Here is a 22,845-nt window from a genome sequence, read left to right on the forward strand (position 1 = left end):
CCCAAAGATTGGCTTGCTGAGAGAATTGCTGAGGCAAGCAAGCAGACATGGGAGGAAGCCAAGCAGAAGAAGTGACCATGCAAAACAAGACCCTGCATGGGATGTACCATCGACGTAGCTGACGGTGGGCTGACATTGGAATCCTACCAGTGGCTGGAGGGCTTGGACTACGACAGCCACTGAGGGCACTATCACCAGCAAGCACAGGAACAGGCACTGAGCACCAGATCCATTTGAGCAGGGACGAGGGTCTACCACACTAGAGAGGGACCCAAGGTGCAGACCCCTGTGCCAACACATCGTGGCAAGGATGTAAGATTGAGAAACAGGAAAGCATACAACTGAACGGCACAACCAAGTGCTGGCATGGTGTTACAGGAACATCTGAACAGCGTATGGGCTAGACCACTTCCAAGAAACAGATGGGAGATTCCACATAGGTTGTGGAGAACAGCAGGTGCTAGATTCTTGTGGGACTTTCCAGATCCAGACGGACAGGCACGGTACTGGGCCAATCAACCAGAATCTTTGGGAATAGGACAAGGACCAGAAGACAGCGGTGTGATAGATATAGCTAGTTGCCAAGTGACGCAACATCAGGAGGAAGGATTATGAGAAGCTGGAGAAATACCAGGGCCTAAAGAGAACTAGATGAGGATGTGGAAAGTGAGGCCAAAGTAGGTCCCAGTGGTGAAGGAGCCACTCGGGGCTGTGACTCCTAAGCATGGTGTGAGTGGCCTCCACAGATCCCAGGAAACAACATCGAGCTCTCTGTCAGAAAGAGTGCAATGATGGTAGTAGGGATTGTCATGAGGGCTCTATTGGCATCTTCTAACATACTATCTGATGGTGCTTCTCCACTGAGCCTTGGTAATCAGTCTCGAGGATTGACTGTAGCTAGTTTCTCCATGATCTTATGCCTCATATCAGCTGCTGTGCTCTGCAATGGAGGAGGTAGCAGTGAAGTTTCAGTTTCAGGTGTGGGCTGCACATCCACTTGTTCTTCCAGGTCTTCTTGAGTCTGGGATGTAATGTGGAGTTGGTCTATCTCAAGCTGTGAGAGCAGCTTCCTCTTTACTATGTTGAAGCGTTGGGGTAACTAGCTGTTTCTCAGTAAGTGTGGATGTAGGTCTTTTGTCCATCCATAGTCCCCTCATACGTTTCATGTATCCCCTCTCATTAGGTCTACTGTTGTAGTAGCATTCCATCAATTCCAGGTTCTCTTGTCTCGTCCATGAATGGTTTGTTCCAGTAGCCCACTTATCGTCAGATTGTCCTGCTTCCTCAACATCTGGCACGGACCTCGTTAATCCGGGTGACGTCCAAGCCGGCATGACTTTTCTAGTTCGTGTCACTCTCATATTTGAGGTAGGCAGGTGAAGCGTTAGGGGGTCTTTTGCCCAAGGACCCCTCCTGGAAAGTTGGGTAGATATAATGTAGATATAAAAAATATTTTTTACATGCTTCATAAGTAGATCTCACTTTTTCTGTCTGTTATTCCAGGTGATGCTGCAAGTGTGATTCAGTTCGGTAAATCGGCCAAACGATCACCAGAGTCGACTCAAATTGGGCAGTATGGGAACGGCTTGAAATCGTAGGTATAACAGAAGCCAGCCTTCTGAGATCTTGGGGTCTGACTGATAGCAGGCCAGCAAATGTTGAGCTTTGTATACTTCTATAAAAAAGAAACACTTTAAGTCACATTTAAAAAGCTACCAACCTTTAAGGGAGTTCTGGGTGGCTTTACTTGTCTACTTTGGATACACTCTGTGTATGTCTGTCTCTCCTTGTAACTCTTCCTCAGGCAGTGAAGCTGGTCCTAGTCCTATGACATCACAATAACTTGCACTCCATGGCAATATCATAATGATACTGAGACTAGAGGCTTGAATGACCATTTGCAAATAGGAGGCTACAGTGAGCTCTAAAGGTGAATCCTGTAGATACAACGTGGCTACCAGTACTGGATTCCTAAAGAACCTTTTGGGATGATTGGGAATGAAGTTCTGATTTGCTCAGAATTTGTTCTTTTGATTTGGGGCACATACTACTCCTGGGAGAATTCTGTGCCAAAAAATTAAAAATTCTGCATGTTTTAGTTCTTTAAATGACACAATATAATAAAGCCAGTTTCAATTATTTTGGTAATTTATTTTAAAATATCTGTCAAGTATGTCTAATAATACAGACCCCAAAAAATGATTCTGGTGTGGGTTTTGTTTTTTGTTTTGGACAAATAATGTTAATACAGAACTTTGAGTAATTCCTTTAAATTACAGTACTGAACTGTATTTCCTGCACCTGTCAGAAGCAGTTCAAAGACTTGGGGGTATCGGGTAACAGAGGAGCTGAGGGAGAGGGTAGGAGCCTGGGAGTAAATCTGGAGGGTATTAGATGTGGTTGAGAGAAGGTGGTGGTTTTTTGGGGTGGGGGTGGGGAGGAGGGATTGTTCGAGAGTTGGGAAGCCTCCCCCATGCAGACTCTGGCTAAGCCCTAGCCTTTCCCATTCAGTCAGACGCATCTGCCCCTGTCCCCGCACCTCCCTATCCCCATGGGTTTCTGCAGCCTCCTCCCCTATCCTCACGTGTTCCTGCAGCCTCACTCCCCAGGCTCAACAGTTCAACAGTTCTAATGCAAAGACAAGTTATAGAAATTCTAGTTTTCTTTAAGTGATTGTCCTTATGTGTATTCCACATATGGGTACACAAGTGCACCATGCATCTGAGTCCAGAGATTTTTAGTAAAAAGTGTCTGTTGGTTCACACATGTGCAGTTACTCTCCTCCTGTTCTGAACCAAGAGTACAATGGGCAGTGTGGACCAACCCTGCTCCAATTCCTTTTTACTATCACATGGCCTGAGTCAGAATCTTCTGGGTCTACAGCTGCTTCTATTATTTTCTTTAATCTGTAATTATATATTATAAATAGTTATTAATATTTTAATATTTTCACTATTTGTTCCCTGCCTTGGGAAAATTCTCTGCCTTGTGTCCTGGGATTTAAGAACTGTTTCTGTGTTTCCTGACCCTGCTTGTTTTCAGTGAGTGACTAACACCAGCACTGCCTTTACTGTCTCGGTGAGGTTCACGTCTCTGCTAATTGCATTATCTGTCGCTCCTTCCCTCCTCAGAATTGGGGTTGAGAGATCAGACTGAAAAAGCCATGAGACCCCAGTTGGAACTGGGCCAATGAGCCCCCTCTGCACACTGATCTCAATAAATGGGCAGTGCTGCTTAGAAGCTGAAACTACAACTTCCAAGCCTAAAGAATGAATTAGAGTAAGGGGCACTGTCACAGGCATCAGGACAGATGCTCTGAAAAGATCCATCTCTGATTCTGTCCAAGTCAGGTGAGTCCTTGCACATGGATGATAAGGACTTACGCCCAGGTAAACTGCCTCTACAGGAGAATATGGTGTGCAGGAGTATAGATCCATTGGTGCCAATTGTGGTGCTGATGTATAAACCAAAGGACAGGCATTCCATTACCTTCAACATCCAGATCAGACACCAATGTTCACTGTAACCAGGGAAGTCTCAGATCTGGCAGCCCAACTACCCATACACCTAGCACTCTGAGACCTGTGTCTCCCTCGAGTACATTTTTGCTCTCTCTGTCCTCAATCCCCTCTCCTCTTATTTAGATATAACATCACACCTGGAAGAAACCACCTCGAGGACACTGGAGTGATCTCTACCATCCATGAATCTGAGTACTCATCTGTCACTACTGAAGGTTCTGCTTGTCAGTTGGGAACCTGTCTTCTGATCTGATGAGTCAGAGGTTCCAGATGAACCTCTACCCTTGCATAGGGAGATGAGTCTGGTCAGAAGCTCCAGTAGATCTGGGTCCTGTCTCTGCCAAGATATGACTTCCCAGTGCCATGGGATTACTGGAGTCCCTGAGACCCTTAATCTAGGCATCCCAGATCTGTGCATGAACCTTTATCTCCCTTCTCCTAGCTGACACCAACCGGCTTCATCAGAGTGTGAAGAGAAGGAAGTTGTGCTGGATTCAGGAGTTTTGGCGACCATTTCATCATCCTTGCCAAATGAAGTAGTCACCCCATCTTCACCATCTCTGCCTGATGATCACAGACAATATCATGAACTCTTACAAAGAGTGGCGTCTGAGCTGCAGATCCAGCTCAAGGAAGTTTCAAGAGCCTCATCGTAGATTATGAGACATCTTACAACCGTTGAGTCTCAGTGAAGTGACCCTCCCAGTCAGTGAGGCCTGAGTAGTGTGGCACACTCCTGCCTCATGCACTCTCTCCCCAAAAAGGGTTGAGAAGTGCTACTTCATTCCACCTAGAGGTGTGGAGTTTTGAATGATGATCCCTATTGGATTCCACTAGATTCCACTGGAACCTTAGAATTTAAAAGTAGTAGTGTCTGTGGTCCATACATGTGCCGTTGCTCCACCTCGTGGTTTTGTCTCAGGCAACAAAGGATGGGGCAGACTGACTGCGTCCTCAATTTTCTCACCACCACATGATCCAAGTCAAAGCTGCTGGTGTCCTCTCATCTTTCTCTGATGCACTTTAAAAAAACAACCACCACCACCTGTTTTTAGAATTTGTACATAGTTTTGGTGGTTGTTTTTTCAGTAGTTTTAGTCTTAATGTTAGTTTTCAGGAATTAAGAGACTTGAGGACTCCATTTCTCCAGTTCTCCACGCCGCAATATCCATACACGGGTTATGTTGGTGACATCAGTGTTCAAGATCTGCGCCTCCTGTCCATGTACGTTCTTGATCATTGATGAGCAACGCTGCCCTGTACTGCTTGGGAGAAGCCCACATTTGATTCAGGTGCAGTGTCTGCTTGTCCTTCCCAAACTGTACGTGGGAAGACTGGGCTCTCCGCCTCAAGAAAGCACCTCATAGAGGTTGTCGTGAGGCTTCAATCGGGTCCAGGCTGGGATCTTCCATCCTTCCTGGACATGAAGATCATCAGACCCATAATTTTCCAGATGGGGTACCCTTGTGAGTGAGCACATGACTGAGAGGACTTGGACCACTTGGGAATCCAGAGTGCATATCAACATTCTGGAGCTTTGAGTGGTACAGAGGGTTTGTCATGCATTTCTCCCATCTGTTCTGTCCCATCATATTCTCATTATGTTGGACAATAACGCTACCATTTATTATCAACAAACGGGCATGTGGTCATTGGCGCTTTGTGCAGAAGTGCTTTAGTTGTGCAATTGGTGCCTTGCCCACAAGATCTTGTTGTTGGCAGTCTATCTTCCAGAGGCTCAGAACGTGATTGTTGGCGCTCTCAGCAGGAGTTCATGACTGACCATGAATGGCATGACACCATAGGTCAGCGATGTTTTCAGCCAGTGGGAGACTCTGACCAGGGATCTCTTTGCCTCCTACAGCAATAGCAGATGCATCACATACTGCTCCAGAGGGGATCTCAGCACCCTTTTCCAAGGCGATGCCCTTGTCATCCACTGGTCACATCAGATCAGTTATGCCTTTCCCCTGCTAGTGCCGCTGCCACGTGTCCTCCTCAAGATCAGGCAGGAGAGCACCACGGTTATTCTGATAACCCCATTCTGACCTTGCCAATTCTGGTTTCCCCACCTTCTCTGCATGTGAGCGTCTCCTCCATAAGACCATTACCAATTCAGTCCTCATGTTCAGACTCGTTATGGCGCCTGGGACCTTGACAAAAGTCTTTTTCAGTGGTGGCGACCTGGATGAGAAGAAACAGCTTTACTGTCTTTCTAGATCCAGCATGGAGATCCAGTCAGCAACCTCATTCCTAGTCTGCCTATTATCTCTCCCGGGAATGTGTAACAGCGAAGAAAAGTCAACTTTGATTCCCACAAGGACCACAGATTTCATAGAAATGATTCTGGACTTGACTACAGCAAGAGCCTACCTCTCCTAATGGAGAGATTCCACACCATGAGCAATTTGATAAAATGGGTCTGTCCTTCCCTTCTAGGCCATGTGGCCTCATGCACCCATGTAACACCATTTGCCAGGCTCCACCTCCACTTTGGTCTGTCTACTCCCCAGACGACAGTGCCAGAATAACAGTCCCGTCCAAGGCGATGGCTTCTCCTGTCTGATGGGCAAACCCAGAAAAAGTTTGAGGGTTCTTTTTCTCACACTGTGATCCGAGGTGACTATCATCATGGATGCTTCCATCTTAGGTTGGGGAGCCCACATGGACAATCACATTGCACAAGGCACCTGGACCCCTTGAAAAGCCAGGATGCATATCATCAACCTGCTGGAATTCAGTCTACCTCGAAGCAGTGAGCGCCTTTCATCCTCTGATTGAAGACCAAACTATCTTCACTCATCCAGCGACAATTAGAATCCTGAAGGGACACAAGTGGTTAAACCAACACTACAATGGGATCTTAATCTCATCCTTTCAGTACTTACCACATCTCCTTTTGAACCAATGGCCACTTGTTCCATGTCCCACCTGTTGATGACAGTTGCCTTTCTAGTTGCCATCACATCAGCCAGAATGGTGAGCGAGCTAGGAGCACTCATGGAAGATCCGTTATATAGCATTTTTCATAAAATGGTCTTTCTTCGCCTCCATCAGAATTCATCCCTAGAGTAATTCCTGAGTTTCACAAAAATCAAACCATCCACTTACTGCTATTCCCACCCCCCCGCAAAACCTCATGCTTCTGATGAGGAGAGAAGGCTTCACTCTCTCTAGATGCCCAATGGGATACTGGCATTCTATCTGCAGAGAACAGAAGCAATTAAGAAAACACGTAGATCGTTTGTTGCCTCAGCAGAGTGATCAAGGGTCAAGCATCATCCTTCTCTACCAACTAGCAGGTATCCTCCCACCAACCCTGGGAGGGCATGAGAATCCAGTCTATTAGAGCACAAGCAACCTCTACAGCATCTCTACAAGACGTAACTCTATTAGATATGTGTAGGGTGGCTACCTGGAGCTCTGTCCGTACCTTCACAAAACATTATGCATTGGGCCAAACCTCTGCTGCAGACACATCTGTGGGAATGGCAGTACTGCAGATATCCATACCATCTGCCTCCTTGCACCCACCTCCTGTTTGACTCCTGTTTGCTAATCTCCTATGTATACACATAGGGGCCATCTCTCAAAGAAGAAATGGAGGTTACTTACCTGTAACTGGAGGTTCTTCAAGCTGTGTGGTCCCTATCTGTATTCCACTGCCTGTCAGCCATCCCCTCTGTTGCATATCATGACTGGATTCATGGTAGGAGAAGGAACTGGAGCATCATCATTCCACACTTTCCTTTCTACCCGGTTCAGAGCACAAAGAGCAATTGTGCATGTGCGGACCAGGGAACACTGCTTACTAAAAATCTCCAGACTCAGGTACGTGACATGCATGCGTACAAAGAACCTCCAGTTGCAGGTAAGTAACCTCCATTTTCTTTTGTTGGGGGAGCGCTTGGGGGGATAGCAATGGTCGGAAGAGTAGGGGAGAAAGAAACTGACAGAGAGAGGTAAAAATGGGAAAGGAGAGAAAAGCATAATGGACAGGGAGGGTAAGGTTGGGCAGGGCTGTTCGGGAGGCCACTGGGTCCAGTGCCCTGGAGCTAGTGCTGGCCACTGTGGGCAAGGAGCTCTGAAGGTTGTAGTGATTCCATAGTTTGTGCCCTGTGAGCTCTTCTGGCTGCTGCTCTCCATGTGGCTGGAGGAAGTGATGCCCACTGCGCCTTGCACTGTATATGTATCCAGTTGAGTCTGGAGCAGGTTTTTGGCGAAGCTAGACAATCCTACCTTTTCGCTATAGCTGGTGCTGGATGTTTTGGGGAACACGCCCAGAGGCCTCCATCTAGTGCAGGGCAAACTTTCTGTCCTGAGAGTCACATTGGGGTTCTAAAACTGCATGGAAGGCCGGGTAGGGAAGGCTGTGCCTCCCCAAACAGCCTTGCCCCCTGCCCCCTATCCACCCCCCTCCCACTCCCCACCCTGATGCCCCTCTGAGCATTCCAACCCCCCTGCTCCTTGTCCCCTGAACCCTCTGGGCACCCCCCCCCATTCGCCCATCCCGGGACACTCCCCCCGGGATTCACACCCCCATCCATTCCCCGCCTGTTAGCCTGAATACCCTCTCAGACCTCCGACCTATCAAGCTCCTACTCCTTGTCCCCCATCCCCTCCCACTTTCCCACCCCTGACTGCGCCCCCCTCAGATCCCTGATCCATCCAACCCCTCCTGTCCTTGTCCCCTACCACCCTTCTCGAACCTCCACCCCCACCGCACCTCCCGGGAGCCTACTCCCCATCAACCTCCCCGTTTCCCCTGACTGCCCCGACCCCTATCCACATCCTGCCCCCTGTCAGGCCCCCCAGGATTCCCACGCCTCTCCAACGCCCTCCATCTCCTGACACCCCCCCCCTTGAATGTCCGCCCCATCTAACGGCTCCCTGCCCCCTGACTGCCCCTGGAACCCCTTGCCCCTTATTCAAATCCACCCCCACTCCCTGCCTCCCCTTACCGTGATACTGAGAGCACCAGGACTGGCAGCCATGCTGCCCAGCTGGAGCCAGCCACGCTGCCATGCAGTCTAGAGCAGTGGGGCAGGCTAGCGGTTCTCATAGCCACACTGCCCGGCAGGAGCTCACCGCCCAGAGTGCTGGCGGCATGGTGAGCTGAGTCTGCAGGGGAGGGGGGACAGCAGGGAGGGGGCCCGGGGATAGCCTCCCCGACCGGGAGCTTAAGGGCCAGGCAGGAGGGTCCTGTGGGCTAGATGTGGCCCACGGGCCACAGTTTGCCTACCTCTGATCTCATTCTACGAGAATATGTCCTTTTCTGGATTGCATCTATGTGGGGTGAATAAGGATATTTAGTGATTTGGGATTTTTGTTTGTATAGCATGACAAGATCTTTCTCTTAAACCATTTTGAGATATTCGAATATTATCTTGTGTGTGTTGGCATTTCAAAAATTAATTTAAAAAATATAGTTCTGGGGAAGGGACCCTGGTAACCCAGGACTTGTAGCGGAAAGTAGGTTTTTTTTCAAACTGACTTTCCACACACTCTAAAATCTGCCTCCAGGGGTTCCATGCGGATTGGGAAGGATTTTATCCTGTTCACTAAGAAAGACACCACCATGACCTGCCTCTTTCTGTCACGCACATTTCACGAGGAAGAAGGCATCGATGAGGTTTGCATGCCCTTTATCACTCTAAAATATGATGCTAGGTGTTTGCTAAGATGAGCCTTCTGTTCTCTGTACCTCATCTAAGAAGAAAGAACCTATTCTGAAGTTGATTTTTCTTGCGGTTTACAATGTACTTGGGGTAAAATATCTTGGTTTGAGAAAATAAACTGTATAAAAAGGTAACTCTGAGGGGATGGGAAGCCAGGGTTTTTGGGTGTTGGACACTGAATTAATACTCAGCTGTTATTGGGGTGGGTAAGAAGGGGATCAATGCTGTATGTAGAGGCCATCAGAAGAAATAACTTAACCCAAGCATGGGAGCCAGTGAAGTGTTTTTCTCAAGAGAAAGGGTTGGAGCTTCATCTTAATCCCCATCCATTTCTTTTCACAGGTGATTGTCCCATTGCCTACCTGGAACACACGTACCCAGGAGCCCATGACAGACAATATGGAAAAATTTGCGATTGAGACTGAGCTCATTTACAAGTATTCCCCCTTCAAGTCAGAGCAACAGGTGATGGAGCAGTTTAAGAAAATCCCTGGGGAGAAGGGTAAGTGTCAACCGATGCTAGGCATGGGGCAATTGGAGATGAAACAGGAGAAAGCATTTGGATGGCATTAGATGGAGCTAACCTCAAGTTTGTCACCTACTCAGGGACTTTAGTGATTATCTTTAATCTCAAACTGATGGATAATGGGGAACCAGAGCTGGATGTGACCTCCGACCCCCGAGATATCCAGATGGCAGAAACCCCTCCTGAAGGAACGTAAGTGCAACAGGTGCTGGGGTTGTCCCTATGAATGGCTTGTAGTGTTTGTAGGTTGATATGTCCTGTTCAAGCAGGTGAGTCGATGAGAATTCTGCATTCTGGAGTGCATCAGGTTGGGATTTCAGAAGTTCCTTGGCTCTCCTGCTCAGTGTTCCCACTAATTTTTCCCATGCATGTGCAGAATGAATTTTGTGTGTACCAATATGGAGCTGATCTGTGACACATGACCTTCATATTGGTTCATCTAACAAAATCCATGTGGTGAGAGTGGGGCTGAAGGGTTTGGAGTGTGGGAGGGGGCTCAGAGCTGGAACAGAGGGTTGCTGTGCAGGGGGATGAGGGCTCCGACTGGGAGTGTGGGCTCTGGGGTAGAACCAGGGATGAGGGGTTTGGGGTGCAGGCTAGCCCTGAGGCTACAGCGGGGAGAGAGATCTACCCCCAGTTCTCTGCAGCAGCACCTGGCTGGGGCGGGAGAGGCGCTGTGGATGGGCTGGGTTGGGGCTGAGGGAGAAGCACCTCTCTCCCCTAGCCATGGCAGGTTAGGGCACGGGCCTCTCTCCCCTGGCCAGGGCTGGGTTGGGGGAGGGATATCTCTGCCCCAGCTGCGGCAGGTCCAGGGCTGGTAGAAAGACATCTCTCTGTGGCAACCCTGACCGCCTGCATGGCACTTAATAGGCTGCTGCGCGGCTATGCAGCTTAGAGGGAGTTTACCTCCTGCTCCCTGACATTGATGCACTTAACAGCTCATGGAAGTTCTTGTGCTCTGGATACCCAAAGAGGACAATAGCACATTAGCAAATGTGGCACTGATACTTGATTAATTCAGATGGTGGGAGGGAGAGACCTGGGGTATAGAGTGAGTTTTGAAAGAAGAGATTACTGGGATGGAAGGCAAATCTCTAGGCTTCCCCCTCAAACTGTTTGAGTGTGATTCATTTGGGTGGCTACATCCACATTGTGACCCGACATGGAGTTCTGGTGAGGCTATCTGCCTAGCCAAGGTGAGAGGGCAGTAGGACTGGATTTGAATGTTGGGATCTCTGTTCAAAGGATTGGATGTGGGGCCTTTTTCGGATAGGAACTCTCTGTTCAGTTTAGGGAAGCCTGGGGCACTGGTCAGACATGCACAGTTAGAATCCTTTGCTCAGTAAATGGAAAACTGATACGGATGGGCAAAGGCTTTCTCAGCGAAGGGGAACCTGAGACAGTGCTCAGGGTGGCTCATCATGGTGGAATGCAGACATGAGCAGGCTAGGAAGTTTTGTCCACCCCGCAAGCTGGTTTATAGCAAGAAAATAAACAAACTGGTCCTAAACCAACCAAATAGTTCCAAACCAAAAACCTCCAGCTGTGGCTCAAACGTTGGCCTTTACTCAAACAGACTGCATGCACCCTCCCTAGATTGGCCATCTCCCACAGACGCACACCTCCAAAGCCTGCTGAAGCCTTTTCTAGCTGCCTCAGCTTCCTCACAGCGCCATGCTGATTCATCCTGACCTCACCCTTTTTTTCAAGTATATGAAAATTCTGTCTCTGGTGAAAGATTGGTGGAGCCTCGTAACTTCATTTGCCACAGTGAGTCCAGTGCTCAAGGGAAGACAGTGGTTGGGAACAGAGATGGGGGGGATTTTCTGCTTCGGAAAGCAGAGTAGTGGACAGTGCATATGAAAAGAGGGGGTTTTCATTTTGATGAATGGGAATCTGGAAGCATTGGGACAGATAGAGAAGAAGATGATTCTTCACTGAAGGGAGTATGTGGTGGTACTTGTGGACTGATTACATGCAAGGAAGCTGTCTCCTCAATGAAGGTGCTCAGTGTGAAAGAAAGATAGATGAAGACAAGATCTCTGCTTGACTAAGGGGTTGTGGAACATTGCTTGGCAGATGAATTGGCATGGGATGCTTCCTGGACCATGGATATTAGTCTGGAATAGATTGGGGAAGGGAGGGACGTATGGTATGGAGAGTGTGTTGGGATGCTACTCAAGGTTGGATAGGATGGGCTGTCTTCTCTGGTAAGTGGAGTAGAGGGCAGTGCTTGGGATTGACTAGACTATCTGGTTCATGTAAGCTCCCTCCTCTTGCAGGAAGCCAGAGCGTCGCTCCTTCCGTGCCTATGCTGCTGTCCTTTATATTGATCCCAGAATGAGGATCTTCATCCACGGACACAAAGTGCAGACAAAGCGACTTTCCTGCTGCCTCTACAAGCCCAGGTAGGAGCCATGACTTAGGGGACCATGTTCAGCCACAAGGCCCCTGTGGTCCCGTTATATCCCTGGTAGCTTACTGGGTGTGTTTGCCATGTATATGACTATGTAGAAGTCATAAAAATCAAGCAACAGTGTCTAATTTGAACTCACAGAGCAAGATTTTCAATAGCGATCAGCGTTTGCCTACCTTTGCTCTCATTAAAGTCAAGGAAAAGGCCAAGGCTTCTGAAAATCCTACTTGAAACCGATGGGGTTCAGTTCCCTTTCAGGGCATACAAAGGAGTGAAGGTCATGTTCTTGGCCATGTCACAACTTTGTTTCAGACAGCAATAACCAGTTGGGTATGGCTCGGAAATTCCCACCTGGGATATTATGAAAATTACATCATGTGGAAATGAAAGTAGGCTGCGTGTCTAGAACACTAAGTGTGTGGTGGTAGTCTTTTTAGATACAGCAGTTTTAACTTTATATGATGTCTGGGCAAAGTTAGTTTTTCCTCATTTTAAACCTACTCAGACATCAACTTCCAAATCCATGGAGTCAGATTGCTGGGAAAAAAACAAGTGATGTTTATGGTAGGGGTCTACTATAGACCAGCAAATCAGGAGGAGGACATAGATGAGGCATTTCTAAAACAAATAAATAAATATCCAAAACTCAAGACATGGTAATAATAGGGAACTTTATCCTGACATCTGTTGAAAAAATAACACTCCAAAACACAAAATATCCAATAAGTTCTTAGAGTGTATTGGGTACAACTTTTTGTTTGAGAACATAAGAATGGCCATATTGAGTCCTGTCTTTCGACAATGGCTGGTGCTAGATGCATCAGAAGGAACAAACAGAACAGGGCAATTTATCCATGGAACTGGAATAATTTTGGAAAATGTTATCATGGCAGTCCTGGACTTTAATCTCTTACCTTGCAGCCTAAATTTGGCCTCCTAGACTTTCCTTATGTCATTCCATATGCCATATGTCAGTGCTGTAAGCAAGACACAAGAAGTAATCCTTCTGCTGTACTCTGCACTGATTAGGACTCAGCTGGGACACTGTGTCCATTTGTGGAAGCCACATTTCATGAAAGATGTGAACAAATTGTAGCAAGTCCAGAAAAGAGCAACAAAAATTATTGAAGGTCTAGAAAACATGACCTATGCAGAAAGATTGAAGAAATTGGGTTTGTTTAGTCTGGAGAAGAGAAGACTGAGAGAGGACGTAACAATTTTCATAAAACTAAGTACGTAAAAGATTGGTACAAGGAGGAGGGAGAAATATTGTTGTTCTCCTTAACCTCAGGATAGGACAAGAAGCAACATGCTTAAATTGCAGCAAGGGCACTTTGGGTTGTACATTAGGAAGAACTTCCTAACACTGGAGTAAATTGCCTAGGGAGATTGTGAAATCTCCATTGGAGATTTTTAAGAACAGGTTAGACATACACCTTTCAGGGGTGGTCTAGATAATATTTAGTCTTACCTTGAGTGCAGGGGACTGGATTGGATGACCTCTTGAGGTAACTTCTAGTCCTATGATTCTCTAATTACCATTACTTGTCTCTTCCTAATAAGAGGTGTTCCCTCCCCTGGAGAGAAATCCTCAGTGTGAGGGGATATCATGACATCATCGGGAAAGATGGTCCCAACTATAGGATCAGTTCTCACTGCTGCTGCATGATGTTCCTCCTTCCCAGACACTTTCGTCCTCCTCAACAGCGCAGAGGCTATCAGACTGTGGGATGGATTGTTCTGCTGTGCTTGTCTCTCTGTATTTTTCCCTCTCTCTTAGGATAAGACATGTCTACACTACAAAATTAGGTTGAATTTATAGAAGGCGATTTTTTTAGAAATCGATTTTATACAGTTGATTGTGTGTGTCCCCACTTAAGTCCATTAACTCAGAGTGCATCCACAGTACCAAGGTTAGCGTTGACTTCCAGAGTGTTGCACCGTGGTAGCTATCCCACAGTTCCTGCAGTCTCTGCCGGCCATTGGAATTCTGGGTTGAGATCCCAATGCCTGATGGGTTAAAAACATTGTCGTGGGTGGTTCTGGGTACATGTCATCAGGCCCTCCCTTTCTCCCTCTGTGAAAGCAACGGCAGACAATTGTTTCGAGCCTTATTTCCTGGATTACCCATGTAGACGCAATACTACGGCAAGCATGGAGCCCGCTCAGCTCATCATCACTCTACATCTCCTGGGGGCTGGCAGATGTGGCACTGCATTGCTACATAGCAGCAGCTCATTGCCTTTTGGTAGCAGGCGATGCATTACGACTGGTAGCCATCGTCATCGTCTCCGGGGTGCTCTTTTAGCCAGCCTCAGTGAGGTCGGTCGGGGGCACCTGGTCAGACATGGGTGCTCCTGGCAGACCTTGGTGAGATCTGTCAGGGTGTCTGGACATAAATGGGAGTGACTTCAGGTCATTCTTTTTTTAAGTTTTATCTCATGGAGATTCAGTCCTGCCTGCAGTCATACTGCACCGTCTTCTGGCAAGTAGCCAGGAGACAACGATGGCTAGCAGTCGTACTGCACCATCTGCTGCCAGCCTAAGATGTATGAGAGAGATGGCATGGATCAAAACAAGAAAGAGACCAGATTTGTTTTGTATTCATTTGCTTCCCCGCCCCCTACCCCCGTGAATAGTGGGGGAAGGGATAGCTCAGTGGTTTGAGCATTGGCCTGCTAAACCCAGGGTTTTGAGTTCAATCCTTGGGGGGGGCATTCTGTGTGACAGTTGTGTATGTTTCTCCTTGATGCAAACCCACCCTCTTTGTTGATTTTAATTCCCTGTAAGCCAAGTCGCCCTTCCCTCCGTCAGAGCAATGGCAGACAATCGTTTCGCGCCTTTTTTCAACACAGACACCATAGCACGGCAAGCATGGAGCCTGCTCAGATCACCCCAGCAATTATGAGCACTGTAAATACCACACGCATTATCCTACAGTATATGCAGAATCAGAACCTGCAAAACCAGTTGAGGAAGTGACAGCAGCGCAGTGACGAGAGTGTTGAGGACATGGACACAGACTTCTCTAAAAGTATGGGCCCTGGCAACGTGGACATCATGGTGTTAATGGGGCAGGTTCATGCCGTAGAACGCCGATTCTGGGCCTGGGGAACAAGCACAGACTGGTGGAACCGCATAGTGTTGCAAGTCTTGGACGATTCCCAGTGGCTGCGAAACTTTCGCATGCGTAGGGGCACTTTCATGGAACTTTGTGACTTGCTTTCCCCTGCATTGAAGCGCAAGAATACCAAGATGAGAGCAGCCTTCATAGTTCACAAGCGAGTGGCGATAGCCCTGTGGAAGCTTGCAACGCCAGACAGCTACCAGTCAGTTGGGCATAAATTTGGGTGGGCAAATTACTGTGGGGGCTACTGTGATCCAAGTAGCCAACACAATCAAAGAACTGCTGATATCAAGGATAGTGACTCTGGAAAATGTGCAGGTCATAGTGGATGGCTTTGCTGCAATGAGATTCCCTAACTGTGGTGGGGCGATAGACGGAACCCATATCCCTATCTTGACACCAGAGTACCAAGGCAGCGAATACATAAACCGAAAGGGGTACTTTTCAGTAGTGCTGCAAGCACTGGTGAATCACAAGGGATGTTTCAGCAACAACAACGTGGGATGGCCGAGAAAGGTACATGACGCTTGCATCTTCAGGAACTCTGGTCTTTTTCAAAAGCTGCAGGAAGGGACTTTCTTCCCAGACTAGAAAAATAACTGTTGAGGATGTTGAAATGCCTATAGTTCTCCTTGGGGACCTAACCTATCCCTTATTGCCAAGTCTCATGAAGCCGTACGCAGGCAGCCTGGACAGTAGTCAGGAGCTGTTCAACTATAGGCAGAGCAAGTGCAGAGTGGTGGTAGAATGTGCATATGGATGTTTAAAAGCGTGCTGGCACAGTTTACTGACTCGGGTGGACCTCAGCGAAACCAATATTCCCATTGTTATAACTGCTTGCTGTGTGCTCCACAATATCTGTGAGAGTAAGGGGGAGATGTTTATGGCGGGGTGGGAGGATGAGGCAAATCGCCTGGCTGCTGATTTTGTGCAGCCACATACAAAGGGGGTTAGCAAAGTACAGGAGAGCGCACTGCACATCAGAGAAGCTTTGAAAACCAGTTTCATGACTGGCCAGGCTACAGTGTGAAAGTTCTGTTTCTCTTTGAGCCCCCCAACTCCTCTTGTTGAGCCCCCCAACATTCTACTTCCCTGTAAGCTAACCACCCTCCCCTCACCCCTTTGATCAGCGCTTGCAGAGGCAATAAAGTCATTGTTGCTTCACATTCATGCATTCTTTATTAATTCATCACACAAATGGGGGGATAGCTGCCAAAATAGCCTGGGAGGGGTGGGGAAGGAAGGAGGGACACAGCCACACTGTGCTTTAAAAACTTATTGAATGCCAGCTTTCTGTTGCTTGGGCAGTCCTCTGGGATGGAGTTGTTGATTGCCCAGAGGCCCCCCGACTGCGTTCTTGGGTGTCTGGGTGAGGAGACTATGGAACTTGGAGAGGAGGGCGGTTGGTTACACAGAGGCTGCAGCAGTGGTCTGTGCTCTTGCTGCCTTTCCTGAACCTCAACCATATGCTGGTGCATATCAGTTTGTTCCTCCAGTAGTCTCAGCATTGCCTCTTGCCTTCTGTCACCAAACTGATGTCACCTATCATCTTCAGCCTGCCACCTGTCCTCGTGTTCACTATGCTTTCCTGGACTCTGACATTGTCTGCCTGCACACATTCTGCTGGGCTCTTTCAGTGTGGGAGGACTGCATGAGCCCAGAGGATATTTCATCGCGACTGCGTTTTTTTTCACCTTACAATCTTCGCTAGCCTCTGGGAAGGAAAAGATAGTGTGAGCATTGAAACATTTGCAGCTGGTGGAGTTAAAAAGACACATTTTAGAGAATGGGTAGACTCTTTCACGGTAAACCTTGCTGTTAACATTACATAGCACATGTGCTTTCGGTACAAGGTTGCATTTTGCCTCTTATTGAGGATATGCTGGTTTGATGTGAGATCACTCACACAGGGCCGGGCAACAGAATTCGACTTGCAGGCAACCATGGTAAGACACAATGTTTTGACTTCTTTAACCTTCATAACATGTGGGAATGGTTTCAGACAAGAGCGCCCTCGTTTCCCATACCAAGCAGCCATTGGGTTGGCCATATAAAATGGGTTGACAATTTAAAAGGAGGGGCTGTGGTTTTTGGGGTAATGTGCAGCACAAGCCCAACTAACCTCCCCCCACCCACACACCCAATTCTCTGGGATGATCGCTTCACCCCTCCCCCCACCACGTGGCTAACAGCGAGGAACATTTCTGTTCTGCCATAGGCAAACAGCCCAGCAGGAACGTGCACCTCTGAATGTCCCCTTAATAAAATCACCCTATTTCAACCAGGTGACCAGGAATGATATCACTCTCCTGAAAATAACACAGAGATAAAGAACGGATATTGTTTGAATGCCAGCAAACACCAGGACCATATACTCTGTTATGCAATGATTCCAGACTATGTGCTATTGGCCTGGTGTGGTAAACTGTCCTACCAGGGAGGAGTACATCCAGGAGAGCTTTATGGAGATGTCCCTGGAGAATTTCCACTCTATCCCCATACACATTAACAGACTTTTCGAGTAGGTGTGCTGGCCGCGAATGCCAGGGCAAATTAATCATTAAACATACTTGTTTTTAAACCATGTCTGATATTTATAAAGGTACACACACCAGAGGTCCCTTCCCTGCCTGGTGGGTCCGGGAGGCAGCCTTGGGTGGGTTCGGGGGGTACTGACTCCAGGTCCAGGGTGAGAAACAGTTCCTGGCTGTTGAGGAAAATGGTTTAACTGCTTGCTTGCTGTGAGCCATCTTCAACCTCCTCATCATCTTCCTCATCCCCAAACCCCGCATCTCTGTTGTGTGCTACTCCATTGACGAAGTCAAAGCACAGGAGTGCGGTTGTTGTAGAGGCATCTCCTAGAATGGCATGCAGCTCATCATAGAAGCAGCACGTCCGGGGCTCTGACCTGGAACGGCCGTTTGCCTCTCTGTTTTTTTGGTAGGCTTGCCTCAGCTCCTTAAGTTTCACTGCAGCGGGTCCCTGTTCTAGCCTTTGTCCTTCGGGCCTTTCGAGATTTTTTCAAATGTTTGGGCACGTCGTCTTTTGGAATGGAGTTCTGATAGCATGGATTCGTCTCCCCATACAGTGATCAGATCCCGTACCTCCCGTTCGGTCTATGCTGGGACTCTTTTGTGATTCTGGGACTCCATCATGGTCACCTTTTTGAGATCCACACTCACCTGCAGATTGCCACACTGGCCAAACAGGAAATGAGATTTAAAAGTTCGCAGGCCTTTTCCTGTCTACCTGGCCAGTGCATCTGAGTTGAGAGCGCTGTCCAGAGCGGTCACAATGGAGCACTCTGGGATAGCTGCCAGAGGCCAATACCATCAAATTATGACCACACTACCCCAAATTCGACTGGCAAAGTCGATTTCAGCGCTAATCCCCTTGTTGGGGGAGGAGTACAGAAATCGATTTTAAGAGCCCTTTAAGTTGAAAAAAGCGGCTTCGTTGTGTGGATGGATGCAGGGTTAAATCAATATAATGCTGCTAAATTAGACCTAAACTCGTAGTGTAGACCAAGACTTAGTTCCTCCCGTTCAGCCACTCTGGTCTCAAGATCCTGCACTCTGTTTCTAAGTGCCATGAACCTCTTACACCAAATGCAGGGGAGAAAAGCCCCTTTGGAAGATGGAGGAAGTAGCCAGGTGGACAGCCATTTTAGACTTAATTCTGACCAAGACGAATTGGTTGTAAATATGGAGGTTAAAGTCAGTTTGTGTAAAAATGATCGTGAAATTATAGATTTCATAATTCTAAGGAAAGGGGAAGGAGTGAGAGAAGCAGAATAAAGACTTCAAAAAAGCAGATTGTAAGGAACTCAGAACTGATAGGGAAGGTCCATGGAAAGAAAATCTAAGAGATAAAGGAGTTCTGTAGAGCTGGCAGTTCTTCGCATAGATGTGTGTATTCAGCTCAGATGTGTGCATGCCCAACACGCTGGAGCAGGAGGGTTTTGTGCAGCAGTAACTATGGAGGGGTGATGCTCATGACTGTGTGGCCCCTCCCTGGCTATATGAGGTGGCACCACCCTGACCCCTCTCAGTTCTTTCTCACCACCTGTAGTTGGAATCGGAGCTTTGTATGGTTGTAGTCGCACAACCTTGCATTTAGTTTATTGTATAGTTAGTAGATAGTGTTCCCCATTGATGCCCTCATTGTGGTCCCTCCTGTGGAGGGGTAATCCCTAACAGTGACCCCCACACGCTGTGCCTGCTTTGTCTTGGTGAGACCCACCTTAAAAAGCGTTGGTGGTTCTGTAGGTTGTTCAAGAAATGGACTCAGGTGGTGAGGGACCTTTGTCTCAAGCAGCACCTGATTGAACAGTCTATGCAGCCTGATCCGGTACTGAGGCCCTACTCGGGCCGAAGATCACCCTTGGGTTCAGAGAGTGCTGCTGCCTCTCACGGTTGGTGCTAATAGTACTGCCTTCATCAGGGACACCGATCCACACCTCATTCTGGGCGATGGATGAATCAGAACGCCTGTCCGATGCCTTAGGCGTCGCTCCTCCTGAGTCTCTGATTCCAAGTTGGAGTCGTCATCCTCTCACTCCGCATTACCCAATGAACTCTAGGGACCACCAGTGGATTAATATGGCTCCCAGAGATGTCATATGCCCTGTGGCTGAGACGGTGGACCATGTCCTGGCCACTACTGGCCACCAATGCCCTACCCATATCAGTGGCCTCCTTGGACTCAGTAGGATGGTCCTTGCTCTCAGAGATCCTGCTCTTCATCCTGTTCAAAGCTGAAGTCACCTGGATTAGCCGTAAACCCAGACATCAATGATCTTTCCCTCTGCTGAGCTGCCAGAGTCCTCCCAGGTACGTCTTCATGGGAGCAAGAGCTGATTTTGGCTCAGCCAAGTCCCTCATCCTTGTCACCAGATGATGCCATACTTCCTTGTTCATCCGCCCCTTCTATTCCAGAAGACTTCAAGGTGTATTAGGGTCTTTTACAGTATGTTGTTGGATCCTTGGGCATCAGGAGTTTCTCCAAGAAAAAACACCAAACTGGTGGACATTTTACAGCCTGCCATTCCTGGGAGACTGGCCCTCCCGAACAGTGATGTGCTCCTTGAGCTGGCAAAAGCCCTGTGGAGTACACCACTGTTCTCGGTACCACCAATGACATAAGTGCATGGAAAAGAGCTATTTTGTATTTTCTTCTCATGCAAGGATTTGAGGGGTTTTATTCCCATCGGGCCCTGAATTCCCTGGTGCTGGTGGTGGTGGTGGTGGTAAGAGGTTCCAGCAGGGTAGGTTCCAGTTTATCCTCAAGGACAGAGACTCCAAGTGATTGGTTCTTCTGGGCAGGAAGATTTATACCTCACCATCCCTACAGATGAGGATCACAAATCAACAAGCTTTGCTGTCCAAATATGATTTCCTCAATTCGTCAGCCACATCTAAATTCAATCACCCGTTGCTCAAGGCCTCACATGAGGAGTTTCTGGTATTTGTTGTGGAAGACTGCTTGATAGCCAAAATGCCCGGGCAGTCCATCCTCAATGTTGTGGACTCCTCGGCCAGGGTCAGGGCCTCGGCAGAAACTATGAGGACGGCTTCCTGGTTACAGAACTCAGGGATTGCTTTGGATATCTAGAAAGCCATAGAGGACTTGCCCTTTGACAGCCGAGTCTTATTCCCAGGCATGCCTTTTTTTTGCACTGCTTTAAGGATTCCCGGGCTACTGTGAGATCCTTGGGAGTGTATGTGCTGTGCTGTATGTGCTGTCCACCACTATGGGGTGCAGCAATAGTATTGCCCACAGCATTCCTTTGTGCAATCTTTTCCCTCGAAACAGTGGGAATACCCTAGAAAGGGGATAGATCCAAAAAGAGGATGCAGTCAGGCTCAGGCTTAGGGCACTCCATGCTTCCCCCTTCCCCCCCACCCCCGGCGCTCGCTGAGTACCCATTTTGACTCTTGAGTCCAGAGCACTGGTCCAGTCATTACCCTACCCTCTCTGTTTCTCCATCCCTTTGGGGACAGGCTGGCCCACTTTTACAGTGCTTGGGACCCGATTACTTCTGATAGCTGGGTCCTAGACACTGTCATATTGGGCTACATAATCCAGTTCCTCTCCACAGCCCCTTTCCACAGCCCTCCCCGTCCCTCTTCAGGGACCCTTCTCACAAAACTCTCATTGAGCAGGTCAGCTCTCTGATGTTGGGAGCGGTGGAGGAAGTTCCGCCAGAACACTCTGGCCACAGCTTTCACTCCTGGTGCTTCCTGATACTGAAATCCAAGGGAGGGAGGAGACCCATTCTTGATCTTTGCAGCCTCAGCAAATCTATCAAGTATGTGAGATTCCACAGGATCACTCTGTCAGCGATCTTCCCCGCGCAGTTTCAGAATGATTGGTTTGCTGCTCTGGATCTACTTTCATGTGGCAATTCTCCTGAGCCATAGAAAGTTTTTGTTTTTGTGGCAGGAGAATGCCACTTCCAGTATATGGTTCTCCTGTTCAGCTCCCACTCAAAAAATCGAGTTCATTAGAGCCCTGTTAGATTCCACGAGGTTGAGGCGTTCCTTCTGACGGACCGCTTCCAGGCAGTGCAATGGTTCTTCCTCAGTCTGCAATCTCAGTCCTCCATGACAGTCCCCATGTGTCTGAGCCTATTGGGTTGCATGTCCACTTGCACACAAGTGGTCCAGTTCTGAAGAGGGAGAAGGCGCAACCTGGCGATGTGGTTCAGGACAGTCTACCACTCTGCCTTGCATTCTCTGCACAGTTTGGTTCACCTGCGTCAACCAGTCCTAGATTCTTTGCCTTGGTGAGAGTCCCCACAGAATGTGTGCCAAGGAGTCCCCTTTGCTTGGCCCTCTCCACCTGACACTTCCTTTCTGGGTGGGGGATGGGGAGCACATCTGGACTCGTTAAAGTTGCAGAACATCTAGTCAGAACAGGAAGCCTCGCTCCATATCAATGTGTTGGAACTTTGGGCCATCCACAATGTATGTTGTGCCTTCGGAGACCGCATAAGACACTCAGTGGTTTGCATGTTACCACTATGATGTACTATGTGAGCAGACAAGGGGGAGCACATTCCAGGTTACTCTGTGTGGAGGTGATCGATCTGTGGCAATTTTGCTTCGAAGAAGACATCACTCAGGTAGCATCAACAGTGCAAAATCATCTCACAGGTCATCTCAGCAGGGTCTTCTCCCTGAACCACAAGTGATTTCTGAAGGAACGTTTCCTCCAGGTCATCTTTGCCACATGATGATGGTGCAGACACCCCCCTGTTTGTGACAAAGGAAAACAAAGGACTGGTCTACACTACACAGTTAAGCCGATATAAGGCAGCTTACATGCGTCTAATTATGTCAGTGTTTACGCTCCAGACTTGCTTCTGCTGATGTAAGTGCCCTATTACACCAGCCTCATAACTCCACCTCCACCAGAGACATAGGGCTTATGTTGGTGCACTTAGGGCCATGCAGTGTAGATGCTGATTTACTTATATTAGCTGTTAGCTATCTTGTCAATTTCACTGCAACATTCTGTTACATCTTCAGAAATTGGGCCTTGTGGTCAGTTCACTAAGAGTGTGTTTTTCAGCA

General features: G+C 48.1%; 1 protein-coding gene across 6 annotated transcripts in view; it reads left to right on the forward strand.

Moving 5' to 3' along the window:
• Window positions 1-22,845, forward strand: part of MORC2 (MORC family CW-type zinc finger 2) — a 112,515-nt gene that overhangs the window by 26,138 nt on the left and 63,532 nt on the right. For 4 of the 6 annotated variants that reach the window (XM_075060133.1, XM_032768346.2, XM_032768348.2 and 1 more), the window contains exons 5-9: window positions 1,504-1,594; window positions 9,045-9,153; window positions 9,542-9,701; window positions 9,806-9,917; window positions 12,008-12,133. In XM_075060133.1, the coding sequence (XP_074916234.1) occupies window positions 1,504-1,594; window positions 9,045-9,153; window positions 9,542-9,701; window positions 9,806-9,917; window positions 12,008-12,133 (598 nt within the window). Of the gene's footprint in view, window positions 1-1,503; window positions 1,599-1,808; window positions 1,931-9,044; window positions 9,154-9,541; window positions 9,702-9,805; window positions 9,918-12,007; window positions 12,134-22,845 lie in introns of those variants that run through there. The other 2 variants (XM_032768350.2, XM_032768349.1) reach the window with 2 other exon arrangements.

The sequence above is a fragment of the Chelonoidis abingdonii genome, chromosome 22, assembly GCF_003597395.2.
Source record: "Chelonoidis abingdonii isolate Lonesome George chromosome 22, CheloAbing_2.0, whole genome shotgun sequence".
NCBI lineage: Eukaryota > Metazoa > Chordata > Testudines > Testudinidae > Chelonoidis > Chelonoidis abingdonii.